This window comes from Salvelinus sp. IW2-2015, linkage group LG9 (genome assembly GCF_002910315.2).
Source record: "Salvelinus sp. IW2-2015 linkage group LG9, ASM291031v2, whole genome shotgun sequence".
Classification (NCBI taxonomy): domain Eukaryota; kingdom Metazoa; phylum Chordata; class Actinopteri; order Salmoniformes; family Salmonidae; genus Salvelinus; species Salvelinus sp. IW2-2015.
In genome coordinates this window covers 11,946,977-11,967,516 of record NC_036849.1, presented here as the reverse complement: position 1 = coordinate 11,967,516, position 20,540 = coordinate 11,946,977, and the positions used below count along the sequence as shown (strand labels likewise).

General features: G+C 41.7%; 2 protein-coding genes across 3 annotated transcripts in view; both read left to right on the top strand.

Moving 5' to 3' along the window:
• Nucleotides 1–9,481, top strand: part of spred1 (sprouty related EVH1 domain containing 1) — a 64,449-nt gene extending 54,968 nt beyond the window's left edge. Inside the window, exons 5-6 of the mRNA XM_023994245.2 lie at nt 4,743–4,907; nt 5,159–9,481. Coding sequence (XP_023850013.1) covers nt 4,743–4,907; nt 5,159–5,854 — 861 coding nt within the window. The 3' untranslated portion in view covers nt 5,855–9,481. The remainder of the gene's footprint in view (nt 1–4,742; nt 4,908–5,158) is intronic.
• Nucleotides 9,482–19,643: 10,162 nt separating this feature from the next.
• Nucleotides 19,644–20,540, top strand: part of fam98b (family with sequence similarity 98 member B) — an 11,766-nt gene continuing 10,869 nt past the window's right edge. For both annotated transcript variants that reach the window (XM_023994244.2, XM_070445135.1), the window contains exons 1-2: nt 19,644–19,821; nt 20,130–20,278. In XM_023994244.2, the coding sequence (XP_023850012.1) occupies nt 19,784–19,821; nt 20,130–20,278 (187 nt within the window). In that variant the 5' untranslated portion in view covers nt 19,644–19,783. The remainder of the gene's footprint in view (nt 19,822–20,129; nt 20,279–20,540) is intronic.

Below are 20,540 nucleotides of genomic sequence, written 5' to 3'. Positions count from 1 at the left end.
CATTTTTATTTGGCACTAGTTTTGTCATAATTTCCCCCCCGAAAATGTAAAATCTTTTGTAGGTGTGATGTCATTACGTCCAGCTGTTTTCATCGACACAAGATGGTTGAATGGAAACGCACCCTAGCAGGCAATTGTCACATCTATTTTCTACGCAAACTTTTTACAAGTTAAAAATAAATCACTGGACAAGTTCATGGAATCATATCTACTGTGTGATGTTAGCCTGCACCTCTTCATAACTGGACACGTTCATGGAATCATATCTACTGTGTGATGTTAGCCTGCACCTCTTCATAACTGGACACGTTCATGGAATCATATCTACTGTGTGATGTTAGCCTGCACCTCTTCATAACTGGACATGTTTCAGCCATCACTATGTGCTCCATCCCAGAATTTAACTTGGACGGCGAGAACTGTGTGTGCGCAGACTAAGAAGGCCATAGAAATATGTTGGGTTTTGTTCAGTTCCATTTCTTTGTCGAAACTCTGACATGAATTGATTTAGCTGAAAGTGACCTTGTGCTGTAGCCCAGCCAAGATCCATGAGACGAGTCACTTTGACACGGGAGGTAGGGCACTTTGACACGGGAGGTAGGTCACTTTGACACGGGAGGTAGGGCACTTTGACACGGGAGGTAGGTCACTTTGACACGGGAGGTAGGTCGCTTTGACACGGGAGGTAGGTCGCTTTGACACGGGAGGTAGGGCACTTTGACACGGGAGGTAGGGCGCGTTGACACGGGAGGTAGGGCGCGTTGACACGGGAGGTAGGGCGCGTTGACACGGGAGGTAGGGCACGTTGACACGGGAGGTAGGGCGCGTTGACACGGGAGGTAGGGCGCGTTGACACGGGAGGTAGGGCACGTTGACACGGGAGGTAGGGCACTTTGGAGGCTTGTTTGGCCTTTTAATGGATTTAGCCTAGTCACTCTGTACGAGCTTGACGGGACTTGTAACATGTCTGCCATGTAGAGTGTTTTAGGATGTCTGGTTTTCCCATGATACTCTGAAACTCCGAGCATATGCAGACATCAATGGCCAACCAGGTCTCTTAGTATCTGGAACCTCTTAACCCCCAGTCCAGATGTGTGTGTGTGTGTGTGTGTGTGTGTGTGTGTGTGTGTGTGTGTGTGTGTGTGTGTGTGTGTAAAATGCGCAGCTCTGTATCTTGTGTGTGCCTGTGTGTGGTGTAGGGCCCTCATCAGCCCACATCCTGCCCTCCCTCACCCCGACACCTCACACCCACCGCCAGTCTCTCTCTCCACACACACATACACTGTCAAAGGCTGACATACTGCAAAAATACCCCCCCCCCCCGCCCACACACACTCTCATAGCCATTCACACACTTCATTGACAAGATGCTGCTGTCCTGACTTAGCCTTTGCAGAACCTTGTTTAGATGCAACATTTGACAGATTTATGAAAAAGAAAGACCACATCTACTGCATGACCTCAGCTGAGGAGGATGGATGAGCCTTTCCTTATCTCAAATGGATGTAGAAGATAGGACTTGTGGAGGATGTAGTTTGTGTTTGCAGAGATTTTGATGCAGCCAAGTATTTGAGAGGAGGTGGGGTATAAGTTCAAGAGAGATTAAAGAAGCAAACCCCAGTGGTGGTGGTGGTCAAACGGTGCATGTTTTAGTCAAGTAAGGTAGTTTGGTTGAGGAAAAGCTTACTGAAGAGAAGCCCTGTAGAATCAGTATAGAGCAGGGCTGAGCAGCGTTTACGAGGATTCATACTAGGAATGAGTCATCGTCTGTGACACTGAAGAACTCGTCATACACAATCCCACTCTCTCTCCCTCTGCTTCTCTCTCTAACACACATCGAATGCTTTTTGCTTGGGATGTCACAATGAAATACTGTGAACCCGAGGACCCAGATATTTCCGAGGTCGTCATGCAGATGCCTGGACCTGTGACTCCTTATGATCGCTGATTCAACACACCACAACATAGGCTACACACCTGTGCCTTATGGGGTTTCCAGAATGTGGAGCAGCCAAGCCCCTTCCCCCGTGTGTGCCTGGGAGGGTGAAGCGCTTGAAGCTCTGATGTTGGTCCTGCGCCAGGTTGCTCCCCGCCATCTCCCCCTCGACATCTCTGGGTCAGATCAGAACCAGATTGGCCCCCACGCATGCCTTTGAATGGTGGGGCTCAGCCCAGTGCTTTAAAAGGAAGCCCAAATCTGGTTCCCATTTCACTCCCCTAACTCACACACACTCTCACACACACTCTCACACACACTCTCACACACACTCTCACACACACACACACACCACACACACACACACACACACACACACACACACACACACACACACACACACACACACACACACACACACCACACACACACACACACACACACACAGCTGTCATCTGTCTTTTTAAGTTATGGGCTGCATTTCTCCAGCTGAGCTGGTTTATGACATTCTCTCGGCAGACTTGTTGGCCGTGCTCTCTGTCTCACACACACACACACACCACACACAACACACACCACACACACAACACACACACACACACACACACCACACACACACCACACACACCACACACACACACACACATACGTACGTATACATATGCCTCTCGTACACACACTTATTTTATCCTGTTCTGTTCTTTCTCTTCTTTCCACTCCTCTTCTTAGTCTGTCCTTCCTGCTCAGACGTCTAACACACTGGGTGTGTGTGACACAGTATTTTAGCATTCAGAGAAGCAGAGAGGAAACAAGACGCACACACTTTGTTGAGAGAGAGAGAGAGGCATCTCTTAGCAACCACAGGACAGTAATTACTGTAACAGCAGCTGGGCGCAAACCAGATTTCCGCTGTGCGTTAAAACACTGGCGTGGGCTACTTTACACAGTGCACTGACTAACCAGCAGCCTCCTCCACACGCAGGGAGAGAGAGAGAGAGGGAGGGAGGGAGAGATGGACAAGCCTGGATGGAGCCAGGGAGTGTATGCTTATGTGTGTGAGAATATGTATCTTTGTGTGACTGCGTGTAAGGTTGCGTACTATATGTGTGTGAGAATTTGTGTGTGTGTGTGCGTGCGTGTACTGGCATGTGCACAGATGGGAGCACCATGCTTGTGTGAGTGCTGAAATGTGCTGGCCATAAGGCCTCTCTCTGTCATGGCTGCCTATCCATCTCCTCTCCTCCATACCTTTCTTCCTCTCCTGCTGGGGTTGGGCTCATACTCCATTGTCACCTAACAGGTGTGTTTCTGAACATGTATGAATGTATTTGGTCTATATATATATGTGTGTGTGTGTTACATAGTTATTAACAGTATTTGTCATTTTCAGTTGACTAGGAGCTGTCTGTGGATGATGCCGTTAATACCTTCTGAGACCAAAAAAAAAAAGTGTCCTTTGAGGACACATTTAGCCTTAAAGAGGAGGGAATGTTTTACATTTTAATTTAGGAGATGCACTTATCCACAGTGACTTACATATATTTTGGTACTGGTCCCCGGTGGAAGTTGAACCCACAACCCTGGCGTTGCAAGCGCCATGCTCTACCTACTGAGCCACACGGGACTGCGAAACTGGCTACAGGGTTAGAAGTGGCTATGTGTTTATCAGGCCCATGTTTGTAGATCTCACAGCAATAAAAATGACTGTGGGAACACATGGGAGGCTGATAGGAACTCGAGTTCTCAACAGACGGGGCTTGAGTCATCTCAGGCAGAAGCACAGGGAGAAATGTGGGCTCTGGCTGCCACCTAGTGGACATATGTGGAATTCATATAGTTAGGATATCAGTGGCATCTGTAGCTAATGTGAGTCAGTGTTATGCTTTGTATTTGGAAGTATAATAAAGACGCCTTGTATAAGTTGGAATGTATGATGTGTTGAATAAAAACTCAGCAAAAAAAGAAACATCCTCTCACTGTCAACTGTGTTTTTCAGCAAACTTAACATGTGTAAATATGTGTATGAACATAAGATTCAACAACTGAGACATAAACTGAACAAGTTCCACAGACATGTGACTAACAGAAATGGAATAATGTGTCCCTGAACAAAGGGTGGGTCAAAATCAAAAGTAACAGTCAGTATCTGGTGTGGCCACCAGCTGCATTAAGTACTGCAGTGCATCTCCTCCTTATGGACTGCACCAGATTTGCCAGTTCTTGCTGTGAGATGTTACCCCACTCTTCCACCAAGGCACCTGCAAGTTCCCGGACATTTCTGGGGGGGAATGGCTTGAGCCCTCACCCTCCGATCCAACAGGTCCCAGACGTGCTCAATGGGATTGAGATCCGGGCTCTTCGCTGGCCGTGGCAGAACACTGACATTCCTGTCTTGCAGAAAATCACGCACAGAACGAGCAGTATGGCTGGTGGCATTGTCATGCTGGAGGGTCATGTCAGGATGAGCCTGCAGGAAGGGTATCACATGAGGGAGGAGGATGTCTTCCCTGTAACGCATAGCGTTGGAATTGCCTGTAATGACAACAAGCTCAGTCCCATAGTGCTGTGACACACTGCCCCAGACCATGACGGACCCTCCACCTCCAAATCGATCTCGCTCCAGAGTACAGTGTTTCAACCCTTTACAATGTTTCAACCCTTTACAATGAAGATCTGTGAAGTTATTTGGATTTTTACGAATTATCTTTGAAAGACCCCTGAAAAAGGGCCGTTTCTTTTTTTTGCTGAGTTTAGAAGTTGATAGATGTGGCCGATGTCTGACTGGTTGTGTGTGGTTGTGTTGCAGCCCCTGTGTGAGGAGCCGCCCTCCATCTGTACACCTATGAAGGAGCCCTTCTCCCCCCTGAGTGTCCACAGTGTGGTGTCCACTGAGCCCTGCCGAGGCTGCTATGTCCGCGCTCAGCCTTTTGACGAGTTCCCCTCCAGCAACCGGCGCTACCTGCCTCCTCAGGTCAGTATCAAACGTCTCTAGACCCACACTATATTATTGTATATCATTAGCCCTTTATCACTGTTGGAGATTAAACCTAGTTAAGTATACTAATTCTGAAGCATTTTTTATTACATGACATGGAAGAACAGTAAAGATCAGTCAAGATGCATACTAAAATTAACTTCAATATATGCTGACAACATGCTAAAATGTCTGTTGTGCGCCCTCCTGAACTGAATAAACAATAGTATAATAACTGTCTCCACTAGGTCTCCTTCAAGTCGACGCGCCACGTGAGCTTTCACATGGACGAGGAGGAGATCGTTAGGATCAACCCTCGTAAGGACGTTCTGATCCGCGGTTACGAGGACTACCGCCACCCCGTCATGTGGAAGCATGATGTGGAGCGAGAGGACCCTGACTTCCCCGCCTCCTTCCACAAACTGGACACCAAGAAGTGTGAGTACCTCTTCCCCGAGGGGCCGGGCATGGAGTCCCACTCGGGCCCTGGGAGTATGGGTATGGGCACAGGGCTAGGGCTGGGTAAAAACTCCTCCATCAAGACCCAGCCCTCGCCGCTGCTCAAGTCCAAAAAAGGGCGGCGGCGGCGGGAGGATGGTGAGCGTTCACGTTGTATCTACTGCCGGGAAATGTTCAACCATGAGGACAACCGACGGGGGCAGTGCCAGGACGCTCCAGACCCCATCAAGCAGTGCATCTATAAAGTCAGCTGTATGCTGTGTGCCGAGAGCATGCTCTACCACTGCATGTCCGACTCTGAGGGAGACTTCTCGGACCCGTGCTCGTGTGACACGGCCGACGAGCAGTTCTGCTTGCGCTGGCTGGCCCTGGTGGCGCTGTCCTTCATCGCTCCTTGTATGTGCTGCTACCTGCCGCTAAGAGCCTGCCACCACTGTGGGGAGGCCTGCCGATGCTGCGGGGGCAAGCACAAGGCCGCCGGGTGACCTGACTGAACTCTGACCCCCCTCACCCGGGACGACCTACCCACAACACAGCTAGCTAACACAGGAAAGCGGAAGCTTGTTTTTCCATTCACCTCTCAAAGGGGGGTGACATGTTGTTATAGAACCCTGGCTCTGGATGTCTTTTGGAGATGTTTGTGTCCTCCGACGCAGAGAGCAACGGAAGACCAACCTCGTGCTTTACGGGCTCTGAGTGTGAAGTTAAGTTCAGGAGCTGAACGCGAGGAGAAGGCGTTGTGATTAACAGGCATGGTGATATTACTAAACACACACTCACACTCGTACATAATACACACAGGCAGGCCACCATGTCAGACTCTCTCTAGAAGTAATGTGTAACTTTATGAAGGAATATCAAACGACAACAAAAACAAAACAAAACAATTGTGCGGAAAGGTAACATACTTAGTGTTCCAGTATGCTGAAAGGGATATTTTCTTGCTTTTTTGTGAATTTTTGTTTGGGTAACAGTGGCCTTCCCTTTGACTCGAGCATTGGCCGACAGTGTAATTATTAGACAAAGTGCACTAGAAATGTTTATCCCCCCCTTAAAGGTAGCCTTCACACAATTCTAATGGTATTTTAACCATAACGCCATTGTTACAGAGTCATTTAACAGTTCAGAGATGTTGCTGTGGTGGATGTGTACGTGTTTCCTTATTTTTCCTATTCATCGAATGTTGAACAAAAAAAGAACGTAACACCTTTATCTTTTGACGGGTACAGTATGACATAGCTTTTGACGTTCACCATAGATAATGTTAGAACTATTTCCTTGTTTTGGTAAGGCGATTTGGACCACTTATTTGCATTCCAACATAAAGGGATCGATTCCATGAGCAGAAGGGAAAACATGGTAATGTATTTTGCCATCCTCCATCCCCCCCAAAATGATTTTCCCAAGTCAAGAGTTAATGTTAACACTCCTTGAATCACCTTACACAAATGAGACCAATACTTCACAATTCCATGTACTTTACCAGATTTTCAATTTTGACTCAATCAAATGTTTGCTTCATGGTGAAACTGGTGTTTGTCTTTTTTTCTTGCTCATTTTATGTTTTGAATTTATAAAGCTGAAATTTTACTCAACCAGCAAGTTTTTACATGTAATTTTGGTGACTAAAATTAGGCTAGTTTGGGGAAAACGAAATGTTTTTGAATTAGTCGGCAACAAGAAATCACCAATTTAAAACTAAAATTGTGTGAGGAAAACCCCACCTTGAAAGCACTGGTCTCCAAGCTTTGGTTACAGCACCATCTCCAAGTTTCAAAAGTACTGTATGTCTGTCCCTTTGTGGTTGAAGCATTTGTAAGAATGAGTCAAATGTACTGCTGTTATTAGGTCATTTTGCAGCTTGTTCACGGTAACTCCTAGAATACATCATTTAACATTGGCCCAGTCGTGAATTAATGGATGCATCGTTTTAAAGGTCACAGAAAGAAAGTACATTTGGCTATAGGTTATTATAGCATACCAGTATGATTGTTGCACAAGCACAGTGATCGTAGAAACTGTTATCTGTTTTGACTAGTTGTAACAAAACAGACTTTGTTGAAGCCTGATTGGTAGATATGAAGGTCCTTGTTCAAATCCGTATTTCACACAGAAGAACAATAGCCACGATAACAACCAATGAATGACTGTAGACAGACCCCCAGTTGTATTAATTTGATACTGCACCTCAAAAAGACAGTGTTATTGCTAATTCCACACAACAGCATCAACTGTTGATTTTAGACTGTCTGCCTGTGCACCTGAATAATGTTTGAGAACAAAGAGTCTTCTTTGATCATTTAGACCGAACTATCAAACTGATAGAAAATCGCCCTTCCCAATTTGAAAAGCTTGTCATTGCCGCCCTGTACCTTGGCCAGTAGATGAACCCCATCCCTCGGCCCGCCACTCCTCGAGAAAAGGAAGTGGCAACTCGGCCTCGTCTCCAGACTGGACGGGGGCAGTCAACTTCTTCCAAATCCCACCCTTATGCCCCATGCTGGGCACTCTTTACTTTCTATGCAAACTCTTGACCATGGGAAACGTATAGACCTCTCTCCACACTGAGTCAGTGACAGGACACTTTAATAATGCTATATAGATGTTACCCAGGTACCAAAATCCAAATGCCTGTAAATAAGTAACACTATATTTAAATACCTGATAATAATCCCGTTTAGTTTTTTGGAAATGAAGATAGAGCTGTATTTATCACTGCTGTCAGCATATACTGTAGCTTCAATTGACAGCATTATGTACATAGGTCACCTTGTAGTATTATTTCACATTGAAAAGTAGAGGGCGTTGATGATTGAAATGACTATTGCGCGTTGAATAGAGTTTATTTCTAGTTTTGTACCGAGGAAGGAAGGCTAGAGTGCTAACATGTCAAAGTAGTGGCAGTCCACTTATTTTTAAAAGGTTTATATATAAAGCTGCTAGATACAATCACTAATTTTATTGTGTTGGGAGGGAGAGAGAAAATCTGCTCTGAAAGACTGTTAAAACAATATCTAGTTCTCTGACAGCATATAACCATGACCACGAGTGTGTGTTAGGTGTGTGTGTGTGCGTGTGTTCACCCGTTTCGGTTTGTTTGTCCATTTTCATTTTGTTCTCATCCCATATTGTAATTTGGATTGCCCTGCATATTGCAAGCTGAACCAAGGTTTGATGAACCTGATTTAAAAACTTGCTGGCTGAGAAGCAAAATGTAGGATGTACATTTCTACAAGTTTAGCTGAGAGATACTGAAATAGCCTGTTTCATTCTGCATTAACCAGCACAGTGCAACTCGCTATCATGTACTGTATTATATATGCAACATGTCTGTCTGCTTTAATATATTTTTTTACCTGTCAGTTAACTTTGCATATGTAAGACTTCAGTTTTTAACCACTGCTGCTAGTCTTATTATTCTTTCTTTCAATCTTAAAGTTTGGATATCTTTGGAATGCATACAAATGTACATTCTCGACTTTGTCTAGGTTAAAATGAAATGCCTATATAAACTTGTTTCTTCAGTGTATTGCTTAAAAAGGTTACTTTTCACAGCAGTTGAGTGGTTACTTTTACATTTTCCAATGCTTTGGTGCACTGATGTATGTAGGCTTTTTTCTTCTTATGGCGCTTGATGATGTAACATTTCTGTGATTAGTTCTAAATAGTGGAAAACATTTGTGTTTTGAAAATTGCAGTAAAAATGATACTCTAATTCTTCTGTAAACACTGCCTGTTTATTTTCTTTCTCGTGCATCTTTTCTTTCATTTTCTTAGTGCCATTGGCTTCACACCCTGACAACCTCGAAAAAAGTGCCTCACGTCCATCATAGTTTCCATCTAAAACTTAACAGCTCTTGTTCTGGTTATATTGGTTTATATTTGTCTAGGTATTTCTATCATGGTTTGAAAATTCCAAGTATATGATGTAAAATGTATAGTTCAATAACTCATGTCATAGTTGTATTTTCTTCATACAGATGTAGCTTGTTACTTTTCATAAATATATCATGTAAATATGCATACATATGTTTGTAACTGTTTTTGTTACATCATACACTTGTAATTTGACATATCAAATAACATTATCATAATAAAATGGTGAGTTTTAATCTTGTTGTCTTGTGGGATTATTTTAAAGACTTCTATCATTATCTTGCCACCTCAGGTGGAAACCATGTGTTGATGTATTTGATACCATTCCGCTCCAGCCATTACCACTAGCCCGTCCTCCCCAGTTAAGGTGCCACCAACCTCCTGTACCGGGAGGTTATTAGTGGGAACCATACTTAGACATCGCATCATTATATATTTTCCATTATGGCGTCTGTGAGGACATGAGCAACGCCATTGAGGCCGTCTCCATTTTGAAGTAGACATTTTCTAAAATGTTCTACTACTAAATTTTGTCAATAACTATGACAAAATACTCATCAACAACCTAGTTTTCCTGACTAAAACTATGATGATAATGTGACTAGAAGCCCTGGGGAAAAAATTACCATTACAATTGACTTTTCATTTTAGTCTATGAAAATGTGAGGCGAGAATTTCACGAGACTAATGGACATTTAATTTGACATGAAGCTTCTTTTCATCTGTTTTTTTTTCCAATCATAAGAATGAATGCATGCAGAATATTGCATGCAATCCTCTCATTGGAAGAAATGACATATTTCAGTTGCAAGGTCTGATTGAACCATAGTGAATGATAAAGGCCTCTAGTGGCCGAAAGGCGGTTTTAGCATTGGCAGCGCCATTGAGGGCTTCCACCATCCTTCCACCTTTTTAAAGTAGTCAACTGGGTGGGGATTCCTATGGGTTGTAGCCTCAAGGGCGCTGCCCATGCTGTCACACACGCTATAATGGCACAAACAAAAAGATGAGTCCTCTATCTATCTCTATGGATTGATCTGCCTGGCTCTCCCACACAGCTCCCAGGCGGTCACTTCAGTCACTGACAATCTTTTGAACTGATGCTAAGCCAGGCCACTTCACTTGTAAGCCTAAGTAACCTCAACTAGAAATAATAATAATACTCTCTCTCTTACTTTCATGTATAGGCTATTTTTGCTTTGATCACATCAGAAGCTCTATTTTCCCATATGCGCGGTGTTGCTGCTCTCGCACTGCAGTCCGCATATGCGAGTTGCAGTTGCTTTTTTCCTATGTGAAAAGCTTATGCTATTTGTTGCTCATTATGAGTAAAGTAATATTTCTGGCATTTTTTGGAAAGCTCAAATTCTCCCATTTTCAAAGAAACCACTTATTTACCCCCATTGATGGTTATGATCGAGAGAAAATCAGAGCTGTAAATTGTTCAACCTGTGGCCAAGGTTTTATAGCTTGTATGGTTAATTATGGCCTGCATTGGTTACAATCTGCCATAATATCAATGTTGCCAGCTAAGGTATACGAGGGGTTAGTAGGCCTAGTTGGACAAAGCTATCTGAATGTGCACATGATGGAAGTTAGAGGTAGCCTAAATATTAATTATTTAATATTAAAAAATGCACTGACTATAATGTCACTAAAATGTCTGGGATTAAAACTAGACTAAAACTGTCCAGAGTTTTAGTGGACTGATAATTAACTAACTAAGGATGAAATTACTTAAATGTGACTAAGACTAAATTATATTTTAAGACTAAAATTAGCACTAAAACTACATCTAAAATAGCTGCCAAAATGAGCAATGGTGGTGTTGTTTGAACAGGTATAAAGCCAAGGTTGGCAATTTACCGCCACCTGCAGTTATGGAATGTTTGCTCACCAGTATAATTCATCTGCTAATCCTTCTTGATAACCCGGATGGAATCATGTGATTCTTCCTTAGGGAGAGAAATGTACACAACTGTAACCCGGAGAGGGTCATGCTTTCTCAATTTCAGGCATGGGGAGAGTAGTATTTTTTTTAAATTTAGTCCAGGGGAGGGTCATGTAATTTGTAATTGATTAAATGTCATATTCATCAGGGTTTAAGAATGAGTTGCTTATAATAGTATTTCATGTGTTCCCGATGATACCCCTCATCCCTGATTCTCTGCTGGGCTCGCAGTATAATGTGCCTAGTGTGGTCTCAATAAAATTATCCTGTAGGCTATAGGCCTAGGCTATATGAAGAGCATGCTCAGAGAAGCACAGGGCAAAGTTATATTTCTTAGAAAATGTACTTCCTGCCAGAGTTTTTGCCCTGATGGGATGGTGTATTTAAACTATGCAAAACTGCATTACACACCGCAATGGATAGGCGTTACCAAGCATGAGCCCCGGCCTGCCCTGCTCTTGCTGATGTAAATATACCCTTTTGTACTGCCTAACCAATGCCTGTGCTGTATACGGTGGCACTTCACGAGGCAAGTCGATTTGTTCAAAAATGCTATATCTGTGTGCGTGGACTGGGCCTACTGATGTCTTGTTCAGTTTAAGAAGGAGAGCATGAAGATGGTATTTTATTCCGGATCCCCATTAGTTCTTCCTGGGGTCCTAAGCTTCCTACTGCTATAATTCAGTTGAAGAAAAACAATATGTTTTGTTGCCCATAATGAAGCTATTTGTCAGAATTATTGACCTCACAATAAGCCATACTTGAGTAATTTACATAACTTGCATTACTATGACACAGCAACCATGGAGATGGACAGCGCATGGGTGCTGAAACTAGGCTAATTCCAGAAGGCCTAATTCATTTAAACAGACGTCATTTTAATTTGACTTTAGGCTACTAACAACAAGAGTACTTTGTGTTGGAGCCTATTTCTTCCTATTCAAGAAATAAGAGATAGGCCTATCTGTTTGACAGACAGAACTATAGTCTACTGTAAGCCTTTAATTTCCTTGCATTTTACCTGTGGAATGATCTACTTTAAAATAGGAGGAATTGGTGCCTCTAGGACATTTTAGATGGTTGTTAGGGAACCTTTTTACTGAGTAATGTGTCTGTTTTTTTAATAATTGTGCTGTGCTTTTCGAGCATTGTCGTGTATAATAACGTGTATTTTATTGTGTAGTTTAATGTGTTTATTGTATTTTGATTTATACAACGGATGGGTCTAATCCTGGACGCTGATTCGTTAAAACCGCATTCCAGTCGATGTCTATTCCACAATTTACCACCTGCGAACTCTATGACATTGACATGCCTATTGACTCTGTTCCATCTCACAGCGCAATCCACTGTCTCGTCAACCCAGCCAGACAATTTATAAACTTGATTTCCACTGTAAAAAGCATCTAGACATCTCCCATTTATTTTAGACTAAGAATGAGTTTTCAATTGTGGAGATTTGTATAAACCTTGCTGTCTGTCTCTGACATCTGCAAAATTGTTTCAGTATTGAAATTCGATCTCCAGCTGATCCATAGTAATGCATGTGTAGGGGTTGGAAGTCTGGATAAGAGGACAGCTTTTCTCAGCCAGTCGAAATCATGAATCAGCATGATTTTTCTGGATATATACAAAGAAATGTCAATAGAAAACAGGTCAAACGAAACGAAGTGCAGCTAGTTTGGAGTCTTTCCAGCTTCAGTTTGAGTGATTGTGTTAGCTGTGTTGTTGGCTAGCTTCTCTGAACAACAGTGTTCTGACAAGAGAACACATTTTCTATGCCAAGTGAATTTGCGCATCATTAGCTCAATGTTATGGATGTAACCAAATAAATGTCACTAGAAAACAGCTTAAACAAATACAAACGCAAAATACTTTGTTGTTATTATGGCTGCACTGTTTGACGTGACTGTAAATTAGCCGTAGTTGGCTAGTTAGTGAGCAAGGAATAAGAACAATGCCAGGCAATATTTGGAAAGAACGACTGGGTCGCGTCAATAGATACAGAACAAAAATAATTAACGACTGGGTCGAGTCTCTGGCAACCGAATAATAGAACGACCGACCAGCTGGCTTGGGAAGCAACCCTAGACTTGTGCCAGGACTATATATTGTGGAAGGATGAAATATGAATACATTAATCAAAATAACGTTTTTAATGAAAATATGTAAAACATTATTTGAATATGTTGGTAACCCATTGTATAAAAGTGATAATGCCCTCAAAGCCGGTGTTTGGAGGATATATTGGCACGGTTTGCAGAGTGGGCCTAACAACACCCGTGCTAATATATCCTCCAAACTGAAGTGTATCGTGGTGCTATACAGGGCTCATCTGGAGAAGAGACAGCAATAACCCCTTGTCAAAATAAAGGTTCAATAAAACAATTAAAATAAACGAGCACCATTGTGTGACGTGATAATCTTCTATTTGTTATAATAATAACAACAATCATAATAATAAGTGATGAGTTGGACTAATTAGACATAGGCAACACCTTAACGGTTATTTTGAGTGACGTGAGCGCCCTTCGAATTGTGGTGCTGAAAGGACAGCAGTGGTCACGTATCGTTCTGGGTGGTCCGTGGAGTTTTATGAACATCATGGCAGACACGAGTGCATTTGGAGCCTAGATCTCGTTGGTGTGATGGTAAGGTCAATGCAGTAGATCAGATAGTCTGCATGTACAATAGAGGTGGTACGTTTCTGTAAGCTAAGCACTCGGACAGTAGGGCAAATTCAAGTGCGTCGCACAAGACTGTTTTGAGGACAGCGGTTTTAGCCACCCCTGGTAGAGTTTTCTGTCTGTGGTTATTCTTGTTATGTCTGATTTGGCACACTCAAAGTAGTCACGCCAACGACCGACGCGCCTCTGCACACACGCCTACAGTTAGTTCATCATTCATGCCACCGCCATAGAGAAAGAATAAAGGGAAGAAACCACCATTTAGGCTACCTACCTCTAGGCTGCTATAGACTACATATGCATTTAGTTTGTAATTCTATCGTTTTCATGGAATTTTATTAGCCCTAAATATAATGTATTTAGAATTTATCAGAATTAATTTTACAGAAATAATTTGACCATTCACAAAAGTCTCGGGAATTCTCGTATTGAAAAAAAGTGCGGGAGCGTCGCAACAGGCTATTAAACAACATACTAAGTCTAGATAAGTCAGGACCAAGCCAGGTAACCCAAGAAATGATTATTATTATTTCAAGGATATAGTCTGCCATTTATAGAAACCAATTGTGAAGCATTTGTGACACAGTACAGGCTGGCAGGAGGCTTAGTATTTCAACAACTCATTCACTTCTTATGGCTGCAGGGGCACTATTGAGTAGCTTGGATGAAAGGTGCACAGAGGTGCCCAGAGTAAACGGCCTACTCCTCAGTCATAGTTGCTAATATTTGCATATTATTATTAGTATTGGATAGAAAACACTCTGAAGTTTATAAAACTGTTTGAATTATGTCTGTGAGTATAACAGAACTCATTTGGCAGGCAAAAACCTGAGAAGTTCCACTTCCTGTTTGAATTTTTTCTGAGGGTGGCAGATTTTCAACCAAGCTCTCATTGAAATTACAGTGAGATATTGATGAGTTTTCACTTCCTACGGCTTCCACTAGATGTCAACAGTCAATAGAACTTTGTCGGATGACTCTAATGTGAAGGGGGGCCGAAGGAGACAGGAATTAGTCACCACTGCCACGAGCTGACCACGCGCGTTCATTTGATAGGCATCTCCGTTCCATCGCTCAACTGAAGTCAATCTAATTCCCCGGTTGGAACGTTATTCAAGATGTATGTTAACAACATTCTAAAGATTCATTCAGTACATCGTTTGACATGTTTCTACTGACTGTTATGGAACTTTTGGACATTTTGTCACGTTATAGTGGACGCGCTTTGTGACTTTGGAATTGTTTACCAAACGCGATAACCAAAGTAGCTAATTGGACATAAATAACGGACATTATCGAACAAATCAAGCATTTATTGTGGACCTGGGATTCCTAGGACTGCATTCTGATGAAGTTCATCAAAGGTAAGGAAACATTTATCATGTATTTTCTGGTTTCTGTTGACCCCAACATGGCGGCTAATTTGGCTATTGTTCTGAGCTCCGTCTCAGATTATTGCATGATTTGCTTTTTCCGTAAAGTTTTTTTGAAATCTGACACAGCGGTTGCATTAAGGAGAGGTATATCTATAATTCCATGTGTATAACTTGTATTATCATCTCCATTTATGATGAGTATTTCTGTTGAAACAATGTGGCTATGCAAAATCACTTGATGTTTTTGGAACTAGTGAATGTAACGCGCCAATGTAAACTCCGATTTTTTGTTATAAATATGAACTTTATCAAACAAAACATGCATGTATTGTGTAACATGAAGTCCTATGAGTCATCTGATGAAGATAATCAAAGGTTAGTGATTAATTTTATCTCTATTTCTGCTTTTTCTGACTGCTATCTTCTGCTGGAAAAATGGCTGTGCTTATTGTGGTTTGGTGGTGACCTAACATAATCGTTTGTAGTGCTTTCGCTGAAAAGCATATTTGAAATCGGACACTTTGGTGGGATTAACAACAAGATTACCTTTAAAATGATATAAGACACATGTATGTTTGAGGAATTTTTATTATGAGATTTCTGTTGTTTGAATTTGGCGCCCTGCACTTTCACTGGCTGTTGTCATATCAATCCCGGTAGCAGGATGCAGCCATAAGAAGTTTTTAAGAACAGCACTTCAACAACATGCCTATGCATTTAGCATTTAGGCTGTATAACATGAAATAGTTAGAATGACATAATAATGAAATGAAAATGCCTTATTAGGCTATACAGTCATTCACTTTTAGAAACACGAGTGTGGCCATCCTGGTTTGAGTATCATGTGGTGAGCTATGGATGCCTAGTTTGCTAATTTAGCCTAGTCACAGTCAACACAAATCTATTTTGTAACAACAATATAGTGGAATAAAATATAATAGATTAGAAAATGATAGTTTCCCAAATGTTTTTTCCCCCACAAGTGCATGTAGGCCTATCTGATGATATGTGGCTGCTGTGTTAAACAATGAATGTAATTTTCTTGAATTCATTGATGATCAGATTCCTCAGTTGTAGCTGGTTCTGTTGCCTACATTTTTACAGTTGATAGACAACTTTAGCACTGTTAAGACTATCCTCTTTTTTTCCCTAGCCACCGTGCTTCTACACCTGCATTGCTTGCTGTTTGGGGTTTTAGGCTGGGCTTCTGTACAGCACTTCGAGATATTAGCTGATGTACGAAGGGCTATATAAAATAAACTTGATTGATTGATTTTTTAACAATAGCCAATGGCCATCCATTTTCATTTCAGAGAGATCCAATTTTCTCCAGGTATCCCTCATTATAAACAATGCACAGTCCCTTAGACTACTAAATATTTTTTAATCCTCCCGCTTTGGGCTTGATGTGTCAATCAATAGTTCATACATGCATCATCTATGAGCAGAATTACTGTGTTACCTTTAATTAGCCAAGAAATCCCAAGTTTGAAAGCGACTGTTTTTCTGAAAGCTGTGCTGCACGATTTTCCCTACATATTACCCCACTTGGGCCAGCCCCCAATTCGAATTCTAGTCAATGAGCTTCAGCCCCTCGCCATTTGAGTGACAGCTAGCAAGATGCACACACAGCAGAGCGAGAGAGAGAGAGAGAGCAATGACGTGGTGCACATATCTGCATATATGTGATGTAGTATGCCATTTTCAGGCACAACTTTTGGCTCGTCAGACTACTTTCAGAACTACTGGCAAAAAAGTTTACAAAAGTATCAGAGAATCTCTTTAACCCATAGGAAGTTCAACCCAGATGAACATGTGTTGTGAACCACATTAGCATGAGCAACAATAGTGGAATCGGCAGTTCGCCTTCAAAATAAAAGCCTCCCCCGTTAAAACTGAAGCAAACTGATAAAAAATTGTGAAAACATGCCACAATTGGATTAGATCATGTTCTAAACAAGGTTGGAATGTTGCTATATAAATTCAACAAAAGACAACTAGGCCTATTAGGGACAGAACAAGGGAAGTGCGTTTTTTCTCTGGTTTACATTCGCTCTTCTGCTCATATTTTCCCTATAAACAATTGCTGGACTTACTTTTGATATTACCCTAATAAAGTTTAGAAACGTTTGTGAAGGTTTGGTCTGGTGTGTCTTTTATTAAGCTTTAGCTACTGCATGCCTATGACATGTTAAGTTGACAGTTGAACTTGATGTGTGGAAGTCTGTTTCGGGCATACCAGAGTTACTCCTATAAACTAACAGTGTAATGATTATCTTTATATGAAATGTTCTGATCGAAAATGCCTCCTTCTGTATGTCTACATCTGTATAGCAGATGCAGTAGCCATCTGACATAAACAAATGCATGCCGGTATTGTAGCATGCCACAGGCATATCTATATCTCTCTATCTCTATACATTTAGTGCTCAAATCTCTGACATGTGAACCATGAGGTGGACAATTATTATTTTAGAAGAGTAGCCCCCCCCCCAAAAAAAGGCAAAGTTTTGCACATGCTACACATCGAAACACAAGGGGGAAAAAATTGTAGTTTGTTAAAGCTGTTTTTAAGGACATGTATTTGTGCCTCATTAGGGAAAGGGAAAGAGGGATACCTAGTCAGTTGTACAACTGAATGCCTTCAACTGAAAAGGAAATGTGTCTTCCGCATTTAACCCAACATCTGAATCAGAGAGGTGCGGGGGGCTGCCTTGGCCAACATCCCTCATTTATTGATGGTGCTGGCTGCGACAGGTCAGATCGGAATGCACATGGATGTCCAGGAAATTTCTCAAATGTCCAGGAAATTAAAATCTTCTCTGTCATGTCGTCCGGTGCCAAATTTTCCTAAAGGAAACTGAAATGGCATATTGTCTTTATGAAGATTTTAGAATATTCGCATGAAAATCTGTCGTCAATTGGATGGAAACCTAGCTATAGACACCCTAAAGACTGGCAAGTGTGCTAATCCAGTGTCACTTTGATTATGCCTGCACATCATGGTTAACCAGCAGCCAGAAACATCTAAAGAATTAGCTACCAGCCAAACAAGCTCGTAAGAATTGTACTTAAACTCACCATTCCCCACTTTTTTCGTCTCTATCTCTGTAATGTGTTTGTATATATGTAATTGTAGATGTAATTTATGTTAAAAAAATAGGGACCACAATGGAAATAACTAACTCCGCGACTTTATTTTGCAATCCCGGTCACTTACATTTTTTAAAATCACAAATAAAATCAATCAATCAATTCGAACTGTGCAGCAGCCAATTGATGAATGTAGAGACATCTGTTACAAAACACCAACACGTTTAATGACATGAGGAGATTGTCATGCCAAGCCTGCGATACTGAGTAAGCCTACAAGGTATAGAGGGATGTATATTATTATAAGAATTTTTTAATATATATATTTTTTTGGGGGGGGGGGTATTTCTGTTTGTCGAGATTGACATAGTCTATTTATTGTGGCGTTGAAAACGCAAAACATGACATTGGAGTGCCCGAAGTCGGTATGCTTTGTTTATTGGTTGTGTGGTGCATTGGCACAGAAAATTGTTGTTGGAAAATACATTGCATATATTTTATATAATTATAAATATTGCATCAAAATGTTGAAAATCTGATTTCCCCCTAGCTGATCAATGTCTGCAGCTGGCTATGGCGTGAGCTCGTCTGTGGTGGCCGGCAAACCCTCAACCTTCTGGCCTGTATCCCTGTGTAGCATCAACTGTGCCACAAAAGCATGCTGAAGAATTCCACGTTTATAAACACATGGTTGCTACAGTTATTGCTATTTTTGGTCATAAATATTATTTTGAGTTAATTATATGAGGGGGGAGGGAGTTCAATTTATGTTACAGTACAAGGGGGAGGGTCCTTTTAAACTACAAGGAGAGTTGGACCAGTAGGCTGATATCCCATTTCATGGGTGCACAATCCATAGGTTACGCTATACAATGCATACAAGTAAGCCTCCAATGCAATTCTGAAGTCAAATACATCCACAGTGCGATTTAAACAGATTTTCTTTGGTCAGATTAACTAATAATTGTATTTTCTTTAATTTATATAATAACATTCCAGTCTTGTTTAGCATTATCTTGTCCTATTGTGGCATGTTTCCATTATTTGTATCAGTTTGCGTCAGTTTCAATGGGGGACTTTTATTTTAACGGCGAATCAGCGATTCCACTATTGTTGCTCAAGCTCACACTAATGTTGTTCATAACACACTGGTCCCACTTCACTACTTCAAAACCCTTCCCATGCTAAAGCTGGCTTTTGGGCAGTAGAGTCCTCTATCTATCTATATGAAGGGAACACACTGAGCGGAACAAAAGTAACCAACATGAATGTTCCACTACGGATTTAATTTCCGTTACTCCTGACTCTCGGGATGGTTTTAGCTAGCCGATGAATTAAGCTAATAATGTATGTTTGTGTCTCACAATGTCAACACACTCACGTTTATATCTATAACTTTGAAGGAATCTGCTGATATTGTTGTCTGCCACAATGGAACGTGATATTTTAGATGTTCTGGAACAAATCGGGTAAGCAAACCACACTCCGCCATTTGATGGCATCACGGATTACTCTGCTCAATCAGCGATTAACCGCTAGCTAGCAAATGTACATGGGTGTTGTCAATATAGTGTAGTCGTCCTAGACAGTGGTATTCAAAGTATATGCTCATTAATTCGCAAATGCATCATGCAAAATCCAAGTGCTATCATGATTCGATGCTAGCCAGTTTTCCCATCCATGCATGTTCGGTATGCTAATACTAGCGCATTACGACGTAAATTACGTATGAATGCCGCCCTGGGTTCTCGAGCTAAATTTGTCTTTTGGTGCGCAGGTATGACGGACCTCTGCAGGGTGAGGAGACGCTTGTCAAAGCATGTGAAGGTGGACTGTCATCGCCTGAGTATGTCAACCTATGCATGTGGTTTAAATCCCGTCTGAAACCGTTATGTGACCTGGAAGAGAGCAGTACATCAGGTTCTGGTGAGCCAAAATACCACCAGACATCATCACCTCACTGTTTTGTTAAATCACATACTACCTAGCTAATGTAACCAAGGGGCCAGGGTTCCGGTCTAGAAGCATGGTTTAGACTGCACATACGGTCTTACTCAGTACTGCAGTTTAACTGAAGTTCGACCCAGAAAGACCATTTCCATAGACGACCACATAGAGAAGTCAGATTTGAAAATTCCAAATAAGACACTTTAGTCATTACCTTTGTGCACTAAACATCCATAGAATT